Genomic DNA, 22,000 nt, shown 5'->3' on the forward strand with positions numbered 1-22,000 from the left:
ACTTTCAGAAAATCTAAAAGCGGCTGTGGACATGTTGTGTCTAATGCCTGTCCAAAGACTGAGCAATTTACTCATCAGCATTCGCTTAGTAGCTTATAGTTGGTAGCCAGTAGACATTTAAGGATATAGTTGCATAGAAAACTCTTGCTACTGTATTTCCCACCCCTAATATTTCTGGTTGAAATGAGTAGCGTTTGTGTCATGTGTCACAGTATCCTTTGCTCCCAGTGGTACTCAGCTTAGATGAATCTTTTTTGGAATTTAGATTCGTTTAATCCAGTACCAAGTACTTTGGATCGCCAACACTTAGCTTACCTGTCACACCACCAAATCACTGAAATTTCTCGGAGACTTCCTGTAGAGGCTTCCAGTGTCTTTCAGGATTCACACTCACATTTACATCTATGGAAAATTTAGGACTACCAGTTGTCCAGTCCGGAGGGGAAACTAGAAAGCCCGGAGATCCACACATTCCTTTCTATCCAACACTTGGAAGGTCAAAGCTAGTTAGCATAGCTTGAAAACGTTTTTTATTGCAGTTCTCTCTGGATTTTAATTTTTGCTCTTGATATCTGAACCCCAGCAGCTACTGCACACTTTAATAAACTAGCGTTTATTACACATTAGACGAAATGTCATTTTAGATCAGATTTATTTAGTTCTTAGAGAAGAAACCGTTATCTTCATAGTCTTTACCTTCTCCCCATTGGGACCAGGAGCTCCTGGTTTGCCATCAGTACCTGGTATGCCAGGCAAGCCCTAGAGGCCAAAAGATTAGGATCAGATAGACATTCTTAGCTGATTATTGATATTTGGTTAGACTGAGAAGTTACTTCAGAGAGTTTGAGTGTTGATATATGTATTAATTAGTCATGTTGTGAGCCTGACACTTACAGGTTTACCAGGTGCTCCATCTTTTCCTGGTGGTCCAAATGCTGCAGAGGCGCCGGGAAGACCAGGTGGTCCGGGGGGGCCTGGTGGACCTGGTAGCCCAGGTAGACCCTGCATTTAAAAACAAAACAAAAACATTCATTACATTTAGACTTTCACCTCAATATAAACATATATAAACAAAACCCTGGATAATTAAAGAAGTAATGTTTTTTTTCTCACCCGAATAGATTCCAGATCAGGGAATCCTGAGGCCTCCATATCCTCAAAGGTCTGAAATATATTTGAAATTAGGATAATCTCTTAAAAACAATCATTAAGTACTAAAATCAGCTGAAACTCACAGATCTGAATCCTGGTCCTGGGGGTCCTGGAGGACCTGGAGGCCCCCTCGGGCCTGCATGACCTTCTCCACGGTCTCCCTGTAGGTACAACATTTGTTAAGACAAGGTAGGTCTGCTCAGCACATGTGCACATTAAATGATTCTTTTTACAGCTTCTGTTTTTTTTCCTTTCCTGTTACCCTGTCAGTGTATCTTACCTTCTCTCCTTTGGCTCCAGGGTCTCCTGGGGTTCCAGGGAAGCCTGGAGGTCCTTGAGCACCCTGTATTGAGAAAATCATCATGTTAGGGCAGTTGAGATGTTGTGAGATGCCTATTCTGTATTTAAAGTCATACATTATTAAAAACAACTTACAGTTTTTCCATCCTCACCAGGATCACCCTGCAGGATGAATAAAGAATGACATGAGTTAGAAGTCAGACTAGTATGTAAATAAATCAGGTTGGCCACAGATTTTAAATTCAGGGCCCTGTGAGTAGGATGTAGAAGTATCTCACAACAGGAACTACTGACATTCAAGCAAACTGATGTGTTGTCAGATTAATTAGCTTCCTTAGTTTTCTTGTATTTTATCAGTTTGTGTTTTCTCAAGTTTCGGTGCTTTGCACTCTCTCAGCACTATGTGAAAACAATCAGAATAATATATGTAAACATGCAAACCGTGACAGATACAGTAACGTTGGTTCAACAGTAACAGCACATTTGTTGTGTTTGGTGTTTTCTAGTAAGCAAATAATTTTCAGTCCACTAACTGGCTCTCCATCAGCTCCTGGAGTTCCCTGGGGTCCTGGTGCTCCGGGTGGTCCTCTGGGCCCGGGAACTCTCGAAACAACTGAGCCGTCACTGCCGACTGTATACTCGGGTGCAGGTCCTGGAGAACCAGGGGGCCCCGGGGGTCCAGGTGGGCCTGGCTCGCCCTTTACACCTTTATATCCAAAGCCTGCGCTGCCCTAGAAATGGAAAGCATTGTTGCAGGAAAAACGTTGAAATGTAATATTCTCACTGTTTGTCTTTCTAAAGTGCATCTGTAACATTCTTCTCAGTGATAACAACTAGAGAAACGATACAAACAGTTAAACTGGATTTGTAAGGCACTATTTTTGGAGTGTGGCTAACATTTAACAGCTAAATGTTAGCTACTTAAGAGCCCAAATGCATCACTGGAAATCTGATGCACGTTAAGAGGTTTGAAGCAGAGTTGTTCACCCAAGGAACCATGAAGAGCAGGCACACCCATTTAATTTTAGTAGTTTATTACATTTGTGTTATTCAGCGACCAAAATCATAGAGCTACAAGTGAGCCAGAGGGAAATCTCTTACTTACCTTTTCTCCCTTTGTCCCAGATTCTCCCTGAAAATAGAAGAGACAGTAAAGTCAATGATGAAACAATTTCTCTATTTAGACCTGAAAAAATAGCAGGCATGAAGCACATCCCCAGTGTCTCATACTGTGGCTGAGGTGGCATCAATAGAAATCAAATCCAGAATCAAAACCACATTCACTTAAAAAAAATGCTACACATGATCATATTTCACTTGTTGCATGTCAGTTTCACAATTTTGCCTGTGCATAAATTTAGATCACCTCACTTTATGCATGTGTGTCATGGCAGAAGATAATGAGGTCAATATAGATTCATTTTGATTTTCTCGTTTTCCGTGATCATTGTGCATTTTGACTTTCACAATTACGAAATAAGAACACAAATGTAGTTTTCTTTCAGAATAAAATAAAAACTATGGCGCATGAAGCTGTCTGTCAGAGTGTTTGTTTCTTTGCCTAAAAAAACTTTCTAGACTATCAGAAGTTAAGCAACCAAACTTGGGACACACGTCCATCTCTGAAGCCCCTGAAGGTTCTCATCTATGTTGGACATTATTATATCACCATGATGCTTGGCAACCACTTAGATGCTAAAAACAGCCCATTTTATCCAACAGCACCTTATAAAAGCATCCTGTCATTCTATTTATAGCCACAAATGTTTAATTATATTATATATTATGTTCCCTTGCAAACACAGAGCAATGTGCTAAATTAATTATTTTCAGCATATCAACAACATCTAGCACCCCCCAATGTGATAAAGTACATTAGTTTGCCAGTAGCACAAATAGGCCAATCAACAAAATACAAGACTGTCAGTAATGTGTTGATATTCCATTAGAAATTTGCTGCACCCTCTAGTGTTCCTTCAGGGTATTTTTACCACATCTTCTTCACTGCTACTCTTATCTTTTCCAACCAATGGTAAGGCTCTTGAAGTGTGGCTCTTAGTAACAACTTATGTTAAGATAAGGAAAGGATACACTAATGTATGCTTCATTCATCAACGATCGTTTAATGATATAGCACAGAGTGAGGCCGTGAAAGCGTTTTCATTTAATTTGAGCCCTTAAAACGTGGACAAACATTATTACAACTAACAAAGCTGACATAACTTCATAACCCATTATAAAAATAACAATTTTAAGCCAAAACTCACTATTCTACAGACAAACGGTTGTGCTGTCCAAACATGCATCCTTCAGGAAGCCTTAAATAAGAAACTGTTTCAAGCATCACCAGGTAACTACATTTATTTTATCCACCATAAAGGCTGAAACGTGTCTTTGAGTCCAAACCTTGTCTCCACGGGATCCACTCCTTGAGCTGGAGCCAGAGCCTGCTTCTCCCTTCGGCCCAGCTGGACCCCTCTCTCCCTTCTCTCCTCTGTCCCCTTTGTCGCCCTTTTGTCCTTTAGCCTCGACTGGCCCGAGAAAAACAACAGCAGAGGGGAGAGTCGTTAATATCCTCATGAAAACCTCTCAAAAATGAGTAACGACTGTATCCCACATCCCAAACAATAAACAGGATATTTCCTGCTCCCAAAAGAAGAGGAAGGGGTAAAAGAAAATTACTTTTTGCCTGATGGCGCATGAATCTGTGTGTGTGCACAGCCATAATTTTCAGCCACGCAAAGGTTTAACGGTGGTCACACCCACATGCACAGATACCATGATGATATTCACGTGTGACCGGGTTTGACCTCCAACTGTTCTCAGTTTGAACATGAAGCACAGCAAAATGATGCCCACTGCAAGAACATCTTTAGTATTCCAGGTTTAAGAAAAAAAAAATAGCTGGAATAAAATAATGCCACAAGAAACAGCATCAGCAGCCCAAGCCAACAGGAAACTATTCCTGCACACGTCTTCAGTTCTCTAATTTGTTTAAGAAATTTAATATTTCTTAAATATTAACTTTTTCCACTTCCTTGCTCATTCACTCTTAGTTCTTCTAAATTTCTCTGTGAATGTAGTTTTTCAGGGCATTACAGCCATCAATGCCCAAACTTTAACATTTCACCACCGTTAATGAATTCAGAAGCATTTACGTATATGCATGCACTCCTGTACCTGTTTGCATGTTTAATCCATGTGAAGTCGTGCTTGATAGCTACACATGCCATAAGCAGAGCATCTCGACAGACAGCAGAAGAGATGCAGGATTTGGATGCTTTGTCTGTGTTTTTAAAACTCCCCTCAACCCACCTTGTGGCCCGCGAAGGAAGGGGCTGGACTCCACAGAAAGTGAAACGTACTGGGAGTCCCTTGCTGAACACAATATAAAAATACAGTGTAAATGACGTTTCCAGAATTCCTCGAGTCAGCTACAAAGTAGTTTTGGGACACAAGCCAAACATTTTGTTCATTAAGCTCTAATAGTAAACAGTTTTTTTTTCTCCTGTGTCAAAAGTTTTGTTACTGTTTTGTCATCATCAAGCGTGGGTGCAAACCAGAGCCATTAGCAACATAATGCTTGGACATGATCTGCAGCCTACCTGAAAATGCAACGATAGTTAGGCTTGGGCAGTACTACAGTGAGAGTACACAGAGTGCTTAGTAATCCAAACATATTTTGGCTGAATTGAAGTAATGTATTATAGCACACTACATAAAAACACCATCAGAGGGCAGTATGTACTAGTAAACAGCTGAGCTAAGTAAACTGAACGACTTTAAGGTTAGATGAAGCATAACTAGGAAAGTGTTGATAAACTGGTGATTAAGGTAAGCCAGACAATACAGAAAGCCTGTAGCTTAAGAGGGCAGCACTTTAAAATGGCGAAGTGGCCAACATCACTAACTCCTGGGCAGGTGTCCAGATGCAGGCAGCTGTAACAACTTGTAGTCTACTAGGTTTCATATCTGTTAATTCTAGTCACAAAGTGGACCTTAAGACTTTGTTTATGCCATTTGTGCCTTTTAGAGCAGTTTGAAAATGATATAGTTTGCTGTGAGATATAGACCTTTCAAGCAGTTTGTGCTTCAGGCTTGATGACTGAACATGTCGCATTTTATTCGTCTCTTACTCTGCACTACTTTGAGTATGTAAGTGTGTTTTTGGACTGTGCACATACAGTCTAAGCCAGCGGTCCCCAACCCCCGGGCCTCGGCCCGGTACCGGTCCGTGAGTCGTTTGGTACCGGGCCGCGAGAGTTGAGGCTCAAGTGTGAAATGTATAGTTTTCAGGGTTTTTATAGGTTTTCAGCTTTATTTTGTTATCGTTTTTATCGTTTACTCGGTTTTCCTGGGTCTTTTCACGTGTGTTATGAATAAATTTTCTTTTTTCGGTAGCGGTACTAGTTTTATTTTGTTGTATTTATCCGTGACACCTTAAAGGCCGGTCCATGAAAATATTGTCGGGCATAAACCGGTCCATGGCGCAAAAAAGGTTGGGGACCGCTAGTCTAAGCCCTTGATTATACTTTCTACAGCTCAGAGTCGGATCAACTGGGGCCAGAGTGACGTAAATTCTGTCATGAGATGGTGAGCACGTGGGTCCATCGACTGACACTGTATCCTTAATGGTGTATAATCAAAGTTTAGCTAACAGATTAGCACGTGCTTCTCTCAAATAACATTTCTCCTGACTCTTAAAAAAGAGAAGAAAAAAAATCATCATGAGGTTGGCTTTTTCCATCTTTTACATACAAAATTATCAATACTGTGATTTTTGATGGTTTCCACTTTCCCCTTTATTAATTAGTACACATACCACTAATGGTGTAGATTAAGTCTTTAACATACAGAAGTTAAATTATTATTTATACTAGCAGTATGTGAGATACTGCTAGTATATGAGGATACATCGTTCTGAATACATTCTTGTATAAATTCATCATGAAAGCAAAAAAAAAAAACCCGCGAAATGACATTTTTGTTGTTCAATGAGAAATAATTCAGCTTCCATAGTGCATTACTGTTGACCACTAGATGGAGACATTTGTCAGCAAATCTGTTCCTAACGAGCCTGGACTGGTTCAGCTATGCACTTTAAACTAATATGACCTCAGTGGCAACATGTGGCGCCATTAAACTCCTCTAGTTATACCCGGCAGGTGAGCCTGTGTCAGCATGTGGAAGTGTAGAGCTTATTTTCTATCTTTGAAAGTAAAATAAATTTATCAAAGACACTGACATTCGCTAGGGGCTGATTCAAAAGAACCTGTAAAAACACGGGGGTTGCATGAAATGATGAACTGAAAATGAATAAATCCAAGTCTGGTGTCACATAAACTCACCAGTCTCATCATTCCTGGTCATCGGTGGGCGCGGAATGGGCCTCAAAGTTGGACGAGCCGTCTGCAGAAAAATAACAACATGACAGACAGAGATGCATATTTAAAAAGGGCAGGAGGCGACATTTGCTGGAAGCTGCACTGATCTTGCTCTAGATTTTATGGCTCAGTTTCCCTCCATCCACTCCGCAGAAGAGCCCTGGAAATAATCCTGCAGCCTGGGAAAAAGTTATCCTTGTTAACATTGATGCCAAACAACGGCAACCAAAATGAGTCATGTTTCGGTACTGCTGTGCCATTCATCTGCATTAATCTTTACAGACTATGCAGCCAAAGCTCTCTTAATAACTAACAAAACTGTTTCCCAGCTCTACACCAAACCTTTTGAAAAACATGATTGAGTCAACATGTGCTTTCCAAGTTAGAGAACCAGTACCAGATTTTCCTTCATTTACTGGCAAACTGCTTTTGTTGTCAAGTCGACTGTAATTGCCATTTTTGTGTTAATCGCTGTCAGACGTCTCATGCCTGGGTTCTGTAGCAGACCTCCTCTGCTGACGAGGAACACAATCCACGGTGCGTTCAGTCATGCTGTTGCTGCTGCCTTATCGGTTTGGTATTAATAGAAAAATGTTGTGCGAACACTGTTTGATTAGCAAGCGAATTACACAGTTAGGTCCATAGACCTGACTGTGTAATAGACAAAAATACAACTTGTGTAATTTTACTTCTGTACACCACCACAGTGGATTTTAAGTCAGTTAAAGTGCAGATGTTCAGCTTTAATTCAAGGCGGTTAAAGGTGTTGTTTGATATGTTGAGATATTGCAGACAGACGGAGGCAGTGGCCAAATCAACAATCTGCTACTTCAGTTCAGTAACACCAAAAGGACTGAAAGACCAGAACAGAATTATTTCCATAATTAAGAAAAACAACTCCAACTAAAATGCACATATCTAATAGAAATAGAAATACAGAGAATGTACAACCAGGGACAAACCCGTGGTTACCAGTGATTAGGCTTTGAAAACAATCTCTTACCATAATGATAAGAAGAGAAAAACATGAAGAACAAGAGAAACAGCTCGTGATCCATGATTTTCTGTCAGAAAGGCTGGAGGTAGGTGTTATGGCATGGTCCATATGTCTATGAAGGATGAATTGTGAAGTGTACAGAGCTATACTCTCTGCTTAGCTGAAACAGAGGTTCACACTGCAAACGGATAACGATCTAAAGCTTACTGCAAAAGCAACCCAAGAGTTTCTCAAGACAAAGAAATCTGATATTTTGGATGGCCAAGTCAGTCACCCGATCTCAACCCCAGAAAGAGCAGACTTTTCAGTTAATAAAGAGCAACCTGAAGGCAGAGAGACCCCACAATTAAGCTATGTGAGCAATAAAGGCTTAGAATTTGGTGTTGTCCATGAATTCTACATTTCAGGCAGTCATTAAATTCAAAGGATTGACAAGGGCAAAGTGCTCGCATACAAGTGTAATTAGACTCATGTCTTTGTTTTTGTCCCTTCAATAGAAAAGTTCTGAGCAGGTTCTTTGGACCTAGAAAAGACAGCATGCAGTCTGCTGACAATCCTGTGTTACTAAAATCAGCGGGCCTTAGAGACGCAACAGGAACAATTAAAGGTCAGCTGAGGCGAGGTCAGTAACGTTCCCAAAGCAACAGGAAATAATGCAAATACTCCCTCTCTTTGGCTCATTCTTCACCGGTGACACACCTCAGATGGTCACCTGAGGAATTCGAGCGGGGAGTGGGCTGAAGAATGTAAGAGAGAGGAGCTGAAGGGCCAGAGTGATGCCACTGTTGATAATTAACCAGTTTCCTCTGCGGGACAAACTCCTTCCCACTGCGTTTCACAGCACTGACTATGCCAAGAATCTGGCTGGAGCATTATTGACTCCTCTAAATTGCATCAATGTGATGGAGAATACCATACTTGTTCACTTCTTCACCGATCCATCATAGTGGGGGATGTCGGGTGGGAGGCTCATTTAGAACATAGTGTTGATGGATTTGAACCACACGACCCCCTGAATCTAAGAGCAGGTATGCAGCTCCCGCAGCAACGAGCATATCCCACCTCCACAGCAGTTTAGCCTCTTTTTTTTTTCTCCCCTCTTTTTTTTTCTGCGCTCTAAAGAATCACAGAGAAACTTCTTGAAATCTGCACATATTTGTGGTTGGCCTGAGGACGAAGGGAAAACAGCCCGTGTGTTTAGAAAATGCAACAAACAGGGTTTTGGGTAACTGAAGAATTAGAATTAGAAAGAAAAAGAAGAAGAAATGATCTAAATAGAAACAATTCACCAAAACAATGCTACGTCTCATTAAAAACCCCTCTGCAAACAAAATGTGAGACACGGTTACAGGTACGATGAAAAAGGAGATTTCTTCAGCAGTTATCTAGAAAGGCAACACATTGGAGTTACAGGTCATTTCACAACAGCGATCTCTGCAGATTTTTATCTTCGCCATTTAATCTAATTACATGATTTGGGTTCATTCAGTGTATCAGTCTGAATGTTCACCGTCTTCTCCCTTCTAAATATGAAATTGTGTTTTCACAGGTTCACGGTTTCATTGCTGAACAATTGAACCGTTATTTGCATGCTTTCATATCTAAGATAGTTGAAATGGGAGAAACATGTAGAGATAAACCCAGGAATCAAGTCCTCCCGTGAACTTTAGAGAGAAGTGTGCACTTGTTCACATTTAGAATTGATAAAATCCACCGAACTCTTGGCTAACGAAGAACTGTTTCAAGCATTAAACTCTTCTATACTCACTCCCAGCTGTGACAGCGTTAAGGATGACTGACTCGCTCTCCCATCTATCACTGTGAATTCCAGGATGACAAAATGGAAAGTCTCACTTATACAACTCTCCCTGTCTAGCTTGTCCTTGCCCAGACTTGCCTAAATTGCACCAGTTGGACAATTGTGCAGAGTGTAAGTTATACTTTGTGTGAACAGATCATCATCATCAGATGGAAAACACTAACATGTGGGCATTAAATGCCAGCTGTTGTCTTTTAAATTGCGTTGTATATTATATGATGCTAGTAAAAGTCTGCGAAGGTGGAAAAATAAACCCTTTGTAAATGCTGCGAGGCACTAAGGCAGTGAATGTAGGCCTGTAATGATGGAGATACTTCCGACTGGAGGTACCTGCCCTCTCCAACTTTCTTTCCACCCCTGTCAGTTCCTGTACACACGTTTGATTGAGAAACCAGTCAGAATAACAAAGCCTTGAGGCCGGGGGCCTCTAACTTGGATCAGATTTAGTCCAAATTGACATCTGGTTTTTCTAACGCTTCACTATAATTGTGAGTGGGAGTGCATGCGTGCAAGCACAGCGCATGGCAGTGCAGGGTGGAGGACTGTGCTAGCTTCTCAGCCTGCGTGGCTATCTGTGAGGGTGGGAAGATGTGAGTGGGTGACTGTGGAATCTATGAGAGTGAGAGAGACAGAAACCAGAGAGAGGAAGACAGAAAGACAAAGAGGTTACAGATAGAGTGACAAAAAGGGAGGTGATGGAAGTCACTAAAAGATAGTCGTAGATGATGCATGCGCAAAACAACATGAGCATGTAAGTGAACCCAGCAATGTTTGTGGGCCATGTTTGATCCATGTTACAAGTTGAACCAGCGATAGCTCCACATACACAGAACGTAACAGCTCAGAAAGCAATTATTGCTTTTTATTAGGGCACCAATAAACAAAAACAAGATCATTTAGAGTAGATTGTCTCTAACCTCAGACTAATGGTTCTGAAGCCTCAGCTCCGTTCACGTTAAATTGGACAGACCAGAGGAGGCGTGCTGCTTTGATCTGTGTGTTGATCTTTGTGGTTACACATGCATGCTTTCTCAAAAAAAGTTTTAAATAATACATTTATAAGACACTCCAGTCCAAAAACATAAGATGATGGATTAATAGAATGAGCTGCCTTAACAGGGACTCTCATCACATGGATGGACCCCAGCTGCATGGTCTTGGATTGCAGTTTGTAGCCCGTGTTCTGCTCTGCTGTGTTGCAGCAGATCTCAAGAGGACAACAGGGATTCTTGTGTCTTGGCCAGCTGTCATCTAAGACACTAGAGTTGGAGTTCATCTGACCACAAGACCAGAATGAATGTGCACCAAAGCAACAGTGGCAAGCTAGCCGGCCTGACATGACAGGAAGAGCCGAGCTACCCGGTTAGCTGTGAGTGAATGTTTGGGGGGAGAAAAAAAAAAAAAGGTCAAGACAACTGTCCACTAGTAAATCAGTAAAGCGTCAGTGATAAAGAGATGATTTCCAAATCTAGTTTGCTAACAGCTGACTTACCTGCATGGCAAGTTAAAGTTTATATGTGGAAAGCATACCTGGTCATTGTCAACCACCATGTAGCAATGCCTTAAATGACGCTCTCCTAAAATTTGCTTTGTAAAAGCTCTTTGTCCCTAAATGTATACGACAGAAGCAGCTCGTGTTCCAGACATCAACTCAGCAGTTTTTAATCTCCCACGGGGGGATGAGTGGTCACTCACTTATATCGAGTAATCTGAGACATCAGTGGTATATTTAACACTGAGTTTACAGAAGCACAGTCTGCTGCACACACTCCGTGTCTTACTTGATCACCGGCTTGAATCCTTATGATGTATTAATGCATTCTTGTGCACGTTTGATCCACAACTTTAAAGCAAACTCATTAGCATGTTTACAACAGTGCATCGAGAGGAACAAGCAAAATAGCAGTGCAGTCGATCAAGCAGAATGCAAAGTGACAAAGATAAACCTTCATAGGAACTAAAGAAACTTGAGAATACACAAAAGATGTTGCATACCGTCCATGTGTGTTTTTCCGTGCCTGGTCTTGGGGGTCTGGTTTCCACATAACCGCTTCCTTCCCCTGAAGCCTGAGGAGACCCATCATACATTTTTACACTTCATTTTATTGTTAACAAGACCACGCTCTTGGTTTTATTCAGTGCTCTGACCATTATAAACCTGAAAATGTCCTTTTTAACTGTGTGCAAAGAAATGTTCTGATCTGTGGGAGAGTTTTAATAAAATATGTGTGCATATATAGTTTAAGACCAGAAGCTCTTTCCTTCCTGCGCTCTCAGTCACAGCGTATGTGGCCTCTTTTGCTCGACCGTGTTGTGTTTATTGTCGTAAATCTAGTATTCGTGTTACCTTCTTGGCTAGGTTCCATGTTACACAGAATTTATGTCTGCATTAACACCAGTAAGTCAAAGGCATACATATTTGCTATACTAATTTAGAGTAAGAAGCTTTCATACAATAAACTCCCATTACATTCAACCTTTCTTGATATATCAGCGTATTTGATGTGTTGACAAAACATGGAAACAGCTGTTAGGTTGCCATTGGAGATAAAAGGCACATCCTGAAATGGGAAACCTGTGATTTCCCTCATCTAATCCAAACAACATCTAAAAGATTTGATGACAACAAGCAGTAAAGTCACAAACTTTATTCTGTCAGTAAAGACATGGTTTTGGTGGTCTGGGTGAGCAGAACAGCTGTGAATGTTTTACTAAATAACAGTTAAGGCTGCTGGTGGGCTGCGGCGAGGCACCTGTGTTTGTGTCTGGGTGGTCAGGGTCAGCGGTGCAAAGGCTGCTCTCAGACTTACAGCCCTTACAGATTTACTGGTGATTTTAACCCTATGATGCCCTTTGTGTCATATTTGATACATGATTAATACTTGCCATAATTTCAAAATGTTATGGACAAAACTTTTTTTGAATAAAATTAACATTGTTGTTAACAAAAAGTTGCCAAAAACACCCGATGTATCAAATGCGATACAAAAAATATATAATAAAAATGATAGGTAGTTATAAGGTTAATAAACATCTCAGTTCCAAAAAATGTGAATTTTCTGGCTATTTTTAATGGGTAGGGTCTTACTGGTTTAAGTGAAGTTGCATACTGAACTAAAGCATCAGTTTTAAGTAAAATGGCATCACTTGTGTTACTGTAGGATATCTCTTCCACGATTTGGCTGTTGTTATTTCCTTTAAAGTCATGATTAACTGATTCAAAACTGCAGAAATAAATCATTAGCTTTGGCTATGTCGATGATTAGCTGTCCATTCTTCTGCACACACATGCTGCTGGCTGTAACTAAAAAAAAAAAGATATCATAGAACAAAATCCCTGATTTGAGACTGTGATAAACATAATGTAGCAACTTTTTGGAACTGGCCATCTTGCCAGTTCCAAAAACTACTCCAGAGACAGTTTTATCTAGCTAGATAGCTAGCTAGCTAATTATCCCTGATATTAGTGGTTAAAAGACACAAGTGGTCAAAAGCTGGGACATTTCATTTTTTAACTGGGATTCAGCACATCCTTTAAAAAATTCTAATGTGCAATTATCTGAATTTGAAGCCTTGAAAATTACTTAAAACTTTTTATTACAGATCTTAAACATGGATCGGATTGGATTACTTTTACAAAGTGGAATTATCGTCAGCTTAATTTTTTTTAAGCCATACTGTCCAAACTATAAAGGTAGCTGCAAAATGACAAAAAGCGCGAATGCAAACTGTGCAGCCTGTTTAAATTTTATCACATACACATAGCATACGTTTGTCTGCCTCTTTATTCACAACAGGTAGCAACGTATATTTGATTTGACAGATTTCTACACAAGGTGGACTTCGTGATCGAACACCAAAAAGATTTGGGTCTACTAAGTAAATGTGTAGACCACTGCAGTATGTAGCCACTATTGTGCACACATAGCTAATGCTGGTAGCATTGCATTTATCCGAGTTGAATGTGGTGTGAGCACAGCACCCTTTTTGTAAAAAAAATCAAACTACTAATACAGTTTTAGAGGAAAACTTCTGATCAAATAATATTATACTGATATTTGTGGCACTTTGCACCATGCATAACTTTGAGTGCATGATGCCAGATTAGTTTGCAGGCCAATGTTAACGTTGTCACCCAGAGTCACCTTTCCTTGGAGGTTAACATCCACACCTTACACAATGTTTAAACTGGCATTCTTTTGACTAGTCACCAACCTGGAAACTCTATGTGAAAACAGCACTGAAGCTTTACCTCTGTAAACACTTTCCTGACGAGTTTATGCCATATGTCCAGTGAGTTCAGTGTAGTGAGTCATCCAGTATGTATGTGATAAGTTGTTACTCACAACGTCTGAGTCATCTTCATCCTCCTCACAGTGCCTGCTGGCAGCAAAGGGATCTCCCATCACCCTCAGCTCACCGATCACGCCCTGTTGCAAAACATGAATGTGATATTTAAATGTTTGATGATAAAAGAACAGTACAGCTCTTCTTCTCACATATACAACATGTACAGCTGCCAGAACATGTATGCTTTTTCTTTTTCAGCAGTGCTTTGATTTAATTATATTTCTTAGGGAATTCCCCTTCCACAAAATCAGAAGGGCTATTGATGTCTCTGTCTGTGAAGTACCACTATCTGTGCCTCAAACACACCATCTGATACGTTCCCACACAGGACACTCACGCAGATAGCATTTTTACCGTCTTCCTGCCTATGAAAGGCTCATTAGCTGTGCATGTCGAGGTGGTCTCTCTGCTGTGGCATTATTTGAAGTCAACTCTTCTTCAGGACACATTTATGTCCCAAGAAAAAGAGTCAAATGGATTTTTTAAGAGAACTTTGAAGATAAAGAGCTCTTTGACATTTTAACCCAGTCTCTCCACAGACCTTTAAGGCCTATTCAGTAACATTTCCATACTGTGGATGTCCCTTTTAATCTTTACTGCTTCAGATCTTCACAATAAATCTTCGATTTTGTTCACATGAAGGTCAAAACTTGTCACTACAGCATGTGTTTTCTGATGAACTTAAAATACTTCTAAATCCCCCTTTAGAATGGAATGTCCATTTTCAAAATGCAAAATATAAATATTTAGATGTTTGCAAGAGCTTGCCAAGTCTTGATTTGATTAAGGAAATTAAATTCACAAGACCTCTGGAGCCCTAGGGCCATGCTCAGGTCAACACATAACACATGGGGGAAAAAAGTCCTCAGATTATTAAAAAAAAATTGCTTTAGGATTATATATATGCTTTAGGTTTTCAGCAACATATGCAGCTATCGTCAGTCATCAAAAAAGACTGAAACTAGTGTTACAGCTGAGAGAGGAAGCGAGAGATGATTTTCCAACGGGGAGATGGCTCGAGATTTAAGGGGTTTTAACCAGATGGGACGTAGTAGTTTGAAAAAAATAAAAATAAAAAAAATACATATTTAACAAAATTCTATCTTGTATTATCATTTATGTAACAATTTCATTAAATAGATGCTTTTAGCAAATGGATGTGTTAGACAAATTATGTTGAATATGGAGCAGTAGTTATCGTAGATGGTATATGTATGCACGATGCTGTCATGCTTTTCAGATATATTTCAAAGTCAGTTCAAAGTATCTAAGGTGGAAGACTTTTATTTCGTATTAACAACATTGAAAGTGTGATCCTTTTTAATGGGGTCCTGAAATGCATGTTACTATTTTCTTTGAGAAGACAAACTGATGAGAGCATTCTATAAATGTCTAAGCTAACTCGGCTAGACTACACACCTTTGGAGGAGGAGCTGCAAGTTCAATTCCCACCCGGTATCCAATAAGGGTCCTGGCTAGACCCCCCCATGCTAGAACCAAGGCCTGGATTGGCACGGCTATGTCTGCAGCCTTTCCGCAGCTCAGACACAAGCATTTCACTACATGTTGTACTATGTACTATATATGTGACGAATAAAATTTGAAATAAATTTGTGTTGGTGTTCATATACCTCGAACTTTTAAAGAAGTGGTGCAGCATCTACCAAAAAGAACCACGGCACAGATTGGGTATCAAGAATCATGTAAATCTGCTGATGTTGGTACGGACTATTACATTTCTGGTATTTTGATGTCCGTGCCCAAAGCACTGTTCAAACGTGATTGGTCAATACCACAACAGAGCGAAACCAGAAAGCTTCCAGTATACAAGTCTGAGAGCAGTCTGGGACGAAGCTGAAAACAGTGCCCATATTAGGCAAATCATTTTTTCCCTTTTTCTACATTTCTTTTCCATTTCATTTTATTTTCTATCAGTTTCCAGGGGAACGTAGGAGATTCCGTCAGTCTTGATGGATGTAACCTTAAAAAAAGTGGAAACTGGGACAAAAATGATTCACTTATACTTATATTTGTCTATTAATATAAGGTCATGCATGACTTTCATGAGTGTTGTCTATTAAGTGTTGAAATTCAAATCTAAAAAGCTTCCATTTTTTATTTTCCAAAAACAAAATTGCACAAATGAAAGATTGTTCCACACCCAAAAGGGTTTGGTTGAATTGTCAAGGCTCAAAGATATAAATCTTTTCAGCGATTTTAATCACAACTGTTACTAAAGAGTGCATAATTGCATTACATGGATATAAAACAATCACTGCAATGATTGATTGAGATCTCAAGTATGAAAAATAACTCAGTTCTTATATTGAGTTCTTCTCTTGTTTTTTGTGTTGATAAACTTAAAATAATTGCATGCTCAGAGGCAGAATGAAAAATGTGTAATTAGCCATGGTTGAACTACTGCAACCCCTGCAGCTAAGCCCGCCAGTTGTGGTGGCCAACCGCTGAGATGTACACCAGTCAAACGACTGGCACTAATTACATCACTACTGTGAGGTCTTCCAATTATTTGTAGAATCTACAGATGATGGTGATGCAATACAGACATTAATGTTTTGGTTTGGAGTAGGCAATTTGAGCAATTGGATCACATGAGAGTTATTCAGCCAAAATGTTTCACAGGATAATAACAACCGTGAAAAATCAAAACACTGATCTGCACCTTTCCAAGACTTCACGCAGCAGGAATCCGGTCTCTAAGTTAATGTTGGTTGTATGAAGCTTTAGTTTAGGAATGCAACAGTCTGATTTACTCGATGCACAATCGACAGATAGTTCTTTACCTGTTATGAAAGGATATAAAATAAATGTATTGTATTTACTATATCAGTGTTTTGGTTAAAAAGGTGAAAGCCTGTTTACACACCAGGAACTTATCAGGATCAGCTCCTCCAGCCTGCCCAACAAAGACGCCAGCACCACTTTCCAGCTCCATGTTCTCCGCTGACCTCTCGATGTGCACCACCTGAGGGTCTGTGTCACAGTTGAAGTAGAATAGCACCTTGTCGTCCATCACTGCGAGAGAAAAACGGGTCCAGGTGTTCGTCATAGAGGGCACGAGGAACCTGGCTGCCTCAAAGGACTGAGCTGACTTGGGCTTGGTGTAGTACAGAATGACATTTTGGTTGTTGTCCTGCACGGCTGACAGTTTAACTCCCACATGCATGATACTCTGCCGAGCATCCGTGATGGAGAAGATGACCCCGCCCTGGTTAGTGGTGGGTTTCAGGTTGAACATGAGGGAAAACTCTCGATAAAATGGGTTTGGGAGGTGGGCGCGTGCCAGCTGGCCCGTATTGGCATCCGGTCCAAAGACAAAACTAGGGGTGTTGTCTGGTCCGTAGATTTGGGTGATCTCACTTGGAGGAGGATCTCCAATCAGTTGTAGCAGGGAGACTCCACTGTCTTCTAAAGGGAGAGAAACAAGATGTCAGGCCACAGTGAGCATAAAACAGCAGAGGTTTAAAGGGAGGGCAGCATGGCAGAGTAGGGGTTAGACCAGGAGGCTGTTGGTAGGTGACAAAATGTGGATGTTTGTGATGGAGGTAGGACGGGTACTTGCACTAACTGCAGCTGAATCAGTCACAATGCCCTTTGTAAAGAAATGTATGTGAGAATGTAAATGGTACCACATCTGCTTTTAGCGAACCATGTTTTTTTTTCCTAGAAGCCCGGGGAAAGCAGCTACTCTCAAGGGACCACAAACAAACAAGTGATTTTATTACTTGAAAATATGGAAAGCAAAACATCTGCAAAAAAGGGAAAACGCAAGAGTAAGAAAAGGAACACTTTCTCAGACGTTGGAAGTCCTGCACACCAAAAGCAAGAACTTCCTAAAGTAAGAAAGAAAGAAACCTTGTCAAGGTTTATCCTCTACTCATGCACAGTGGAAGTAGATGAAAAGCCTGATGCAGACTATGGAACAGATGAATATTTATGCATCATTCCTGAAGACACTGACAAAAAAAAACAAAAAAACACGCAAAACTTGCATGACATCTGCTAGATGTCATGACTTGGGGCACTGCAGGGACCAACAGCTGGGCCTCCGGCATGTCTGTGCTGACACTTCCATCACCCTGGGCGACGCTGGCAAAGTCAGTGCATAATTTAAAGTGTTTAAGAAAGGCAAAAAAAAACACAAAGAGCAATGTGTATTCATGCACATGCACTGTGGACACAGATTTTGATGTACTGACATCAAACCAAACCTCTGCTCTTTGATCCCCCCCCCCAAAAAAGAAAAAAATGTTTCCATGTGTTAAAAACAGAATGACCAAAATGACTGTTTTTGGACAACATGTGATGCATTTCTGATTCTTTGAAGAAATGCTTTGGTTTACCACCTGGTGACTAACAAGCGAGCTCTATCGCTCAGTTCAAAGCCTCTCCACTGCCTGAGTGCTGGAGATCAATTGGATCAGCAGTTGGCTGCGTCGAGAGCCTAAACACACGAGATATTTTATCTGAGCCGAAGATCCCGCTCTCTTCAGTACCATCATAAACACCAGTCTGAATATTCTGCTCACTATCGGAGGACTGCAGATGCATTTATTTGAATCTGCGCTAACAGAGAACCCAGTCAAGCTGCAACAGGATGGCAATAAAAATACCTTCCATTGTGCAGTTCCTCTCTGCACCAATCAGACTTCTAGAACAGATTTATCAGTAAGCAGATGAGACCATTAATAGATGTACACTCACATACATATATGCATGTCAACAGACATATAAGTAAAGTCCAAAGACTGATAAATATTTTACTGGAGCCTGGGAAACACTTAGTCATAGCCAAAGTCGTTATATCATTTAGAAGGTTAGAGGCCATATTACAAGCCAACACATCAAAACTAATAATTAAATTTACGGTCCCAAAACAATCAAAACTTCAGTATAACCTATCTAAATTAAAAAAGAAAGGGAAACAAATCACCACAGGATGACACAACGGCCTCCAGGTTCAGAATAGCTCAGACGTAGGTCACTGACTGTGGTTTGCACCCGGCTGACCAGATGTTTACTCTGATAAAATCAGAATGAGGCACCTTGAGGGTCCCTTCAGTGGGCATGTGCTGACATGTCTGATCCTGGCTCGCTGTCTTGTGCATAATCGGCCAAAGGAGGTTTTAAAAAAGGTAAAAACCTTGTAATAATTCAAAGGGGAAATTCATCATTTGGGGAATTGTAAATCCTTCTGCTTTGGGGGCTGAAGCAGTTGGAAGTTGAAGTTTTAATGCAGCTACAGTGCATAACTGAACATGCAATGTATTTTTTCTGCAAGCAAAGTGGAGAGAATGATTTGATTTGTGTGCAAATTAAAATGAAAGGTCTGTAATAAGGTGGAATGCGTACACAGATCCTGGTTGTCCTTCAGCATGCAGCAATTCTCTGCAGTGCAAACTGAGGATATGACCTCACCGTCTACTCCTCGCAATTTCTCTTTCACCTGGATTTCAAGCATCTGATTTTGATTCCTTCAACAAATAAAAAGCCGACATGCTGTTGGAACACGGATGCACGGACTCGAGCTTTCCAAACCCCTAATTAGCAAAACATCTCACCTATTAGCAATGAGCTACACCGACCAGATGTGCACTGTTTTGAGCCATGCTTAGAATTGACCAAAAAAGGTATCTCCATTTACAGCCTGATGCAACTGTGATGCAACTGTGCTTAATGCCATTTTGAGACTTAAAATGTCATCTTCAGATCTAAAGCTGATTGAAAGGTTTGACCTGCTTTAGGATTTCGGAGGAATGCTTTTACTGAATCTGGTTTAGTGTGTCTGCATTGTCAGCAAAGAGCCAACCAGCCATTCCATCTCAGACATCAAAAGTTGTAGGGGGCCTCAGAGAGGTCACCATTAGCATTTTAAGTGCAATCTCAATTCAGGTTTTCTTAAATAGCTTTTGTTAAACGCTGACAGCTTCGAGGTCAGTTGGGAATAGAAAAGATCTGTGATGAATGGAGCACTGCAGGGTTTACGGTGCTAGTTTGTCTTGTCAGGAAGACCGCTTACTGACTCCTTTTCATTTCTTCACATTTCAAGACGGTGTAGCAGACTTTGTGGTACCCTGTTGATAAAGCTGTATATACACTGTCAGCTGTACGCACAGCTTTGGAGAGCACAAGATCCTGTATAAACCATAGGAAAACATTCAAACATCTGGACAGTGAGAAACTGTGCGGCTTTTCCCAACAAAATCTATCAGCATTTAAAACATCCCTTGAGGCCTGCTGAGACGAGGGCAACGATCTCTCCCCTCAGTGTACAGAAGGCGGGGCAGTGGTCTGACCCTGTGTTTGGAGGGTCAGAGTTCATCTCTGAAAGCTGAAATTACAGTCCCATGATTTTTTTTTTCACCATAATCCTTGTGCATCTGCAGCATGAATCATATATGTGAAGCAATTCTCAGACAATTTAAAGTAAAGCAAATTCATTGTGCTCACATGATCACATGATTAGTGGAAGTTTAATATAAAGCTACACTGTTGCTTAAAACAGTATAATATTTGTTTTAATCTTCTTCTTGTCAAGGATGTGTGATACTCTGAGAACTTTGAAAAAAGTCTTAAGTTACATGAATATAGAAAAAAATGTAGTTTTAAGAAATAAAAACTAAACACTGATTTTTTTAGATAAATAAATAATAAAGTTCTTTCCGTTCTGCAGTCCACTTTTTGTTTTTTAAATCGAATGCTCAGAACAAACCCACATCACAGTCCAGGAAGGAGATTTTATCCTGACTCAACCTGAAGACTAAACTGTAATTCTTAAACCACAAAAAGGAGCACGAGTCTACCGCCAGCTGTGAAATTCACTCTTTGGAAAAGAGCTCAGTTCTCTACCTGTGAAGTAACATTTTTTTAGGCAATACACCCCCTTGCCCCATGCTGCTGTGTTCACAGATGTGTTTTTAACTACAGAAAGAAAAAATGCAAATGCGTCTATACAAATGGTAGAGACAGCACCTCAAACATGCACAGGATATAACAGCTGAACATCTGTATCCATGTCCGTGTCAGCTTGATGTTGATGGGACAGTTTAAGCCAACGTATTGGCCTTCTTGACTATGACATATGAGCCCATCAGAAGAAAAGACATTTATGGATATAATATTGAATTAGCTAAATGTTCAAATATGGCGTGATTAGGATCTAAATGGTTACCAGTACCAGAATTTCACAATTACATCACTCTGGTAAACCATTAAAAACTTTAAGAACTTAACCAGCTTAAAACATCCCGGTGCTTTTGTTCTTTTCTGTTTTTGCAACACAGCCTCATTCTCATTTTGTACTTCTGCAACACAAACCAGAGGGGGCAACGGGTTTCTGCCAGCAAAGAAGTCAGACCACACTGTGCCCATAATTGGCACCCTCCTGAGAGCCAAGTCAAAAGGATTCCCTGGCAAGCAGTGTAGTGAAGGACTGCAGCCAGCTTTGGGCCTTCCTCTTGTCATAAGATAAAACATCAGTCTCAGCTCAGTAGAACCATGGTGTTAAAAAAACATACAGAACACCAAAGAAAGTACACTAGCTAAAAAACATAAGCTAAAATGTTCACAGACATTTAAGTAGCATTAAAAAAAAGTAACATGTAGGTCTGTCAGCACAGCCCATATAGCTTGTAATTTCCAATAAAAACTCCAATCTGCTATAAATTAATATGGTTTAATATTAAATATTAACTAAGCTTGACCTCCAGAGCCTGACATGGTTGACTGCTCGTCTTTCAAGCTGGGAAGAGACAACCATGCAAATCATCACTAAAAAGGCCAAAAAGCAAAACAATCTCCCTTCCCACCACCCTCAAACAAACTCCCCACATGAATCTCCCGCTTGGATGCATCAACACTGCAGCCAGTAATTTTAGTGTATAAACTGTTCCTTTGTATTTTTCAACCCATGCCAGTGGGTCTGTCTTCAATTCACCCAAAATATCAACTGACCAAGATGGCAGCATGTCATGAAAC

The 22,000-nt window shown here is 40.4% G+C and overlaps 1 protein-coding gene across 6 annotated transcripts in view; it reads right to left on the reverse strand.

Annotated features, from left to right (window-relative positions):
- The window catches only part of col18a1a (collagen type XVIII alpha 1 chain a), a 76,287-nt gene that overhangs the window by 14,548 nt on the left and 39,739 nt on the right, over positions 1 to 22,000 (reverse strand). For 3 of the 6 annotated variants that reach the window (XM_014407656.3, XM_014407655.3, XM_014407653.3), the window contains 14 exons: positions 16,890 to 17,431; positions 13,999 to 14,082; positions 11,648 to 11,719; positions 6,801 to 6,861; positions 4,768 to 4,830; positions 3,859 to 3,983; positions 2,558 to 2,584; positions 1,986 to 2,183; positions 1,588 to 1,614; positions 1,433 to 1,495; positions 1,236 to 1,313; positions 1,114 to 1,164; positions 895 to 1,002; positions 697 to 759 (listed from right to left, as the gene is read on the reverse strand). In XM_014407656.3, the coding sequence (XP_014263142.2) occupies positions 697 to 759; positions 895 to 1,002; positions 1,114 to 1,164; positions 1,236 to 1,313; positions 1,433 to 1,495; positions 1,588 to 1,614; positions 1,986 to 2,183; positions 2,558 to 2,584; positions 3,859 to 3,983; positions 4,768 to 4,830; positions 6,801 to 6,861; positions 11,648 to 11,719; positions 13,999 to 14,082; positions 16,890 to 17,431 (1,562 nt within the window). The remainder of the gene's footprint in view (positions 1 to 696; positions 760 to 894; positions 1,003 to 1,113; positions 1,165 to 1,235; positions 1,314 to 1,432; positions 1,496 to 1,587; positions 1,615 to 1,985; positions 2,184 to 2,557; positions 2,585 to 3,858; positions 3,984 to 4,767; positions 4,831 to 6,800; positions 6,862 to 11,647; positions 11,720 to 13,998; positions 14,083 to 16,889; positions 17,432 to 22,000) is intronic. The other 3 variants (XM_076875308.1, XM_076875307.1, XM_014407654.3) reach the window with 2 other exon arrangements.

The sequence above is a fragment of the Maylandia zebra genome, linkage group LG16, assembly GCF_041146795.1.
Source record: "Maylandia zebra isolate NMK-2024a linkage group LG16, Mzebra_GT3a, whole genome shotgun sequence".
NCBI lineage: Eukaryota > Metazoa > Chordata > Actinopteri > Cichliformes > Cichlidae > Maylandia > Maylandia zebra.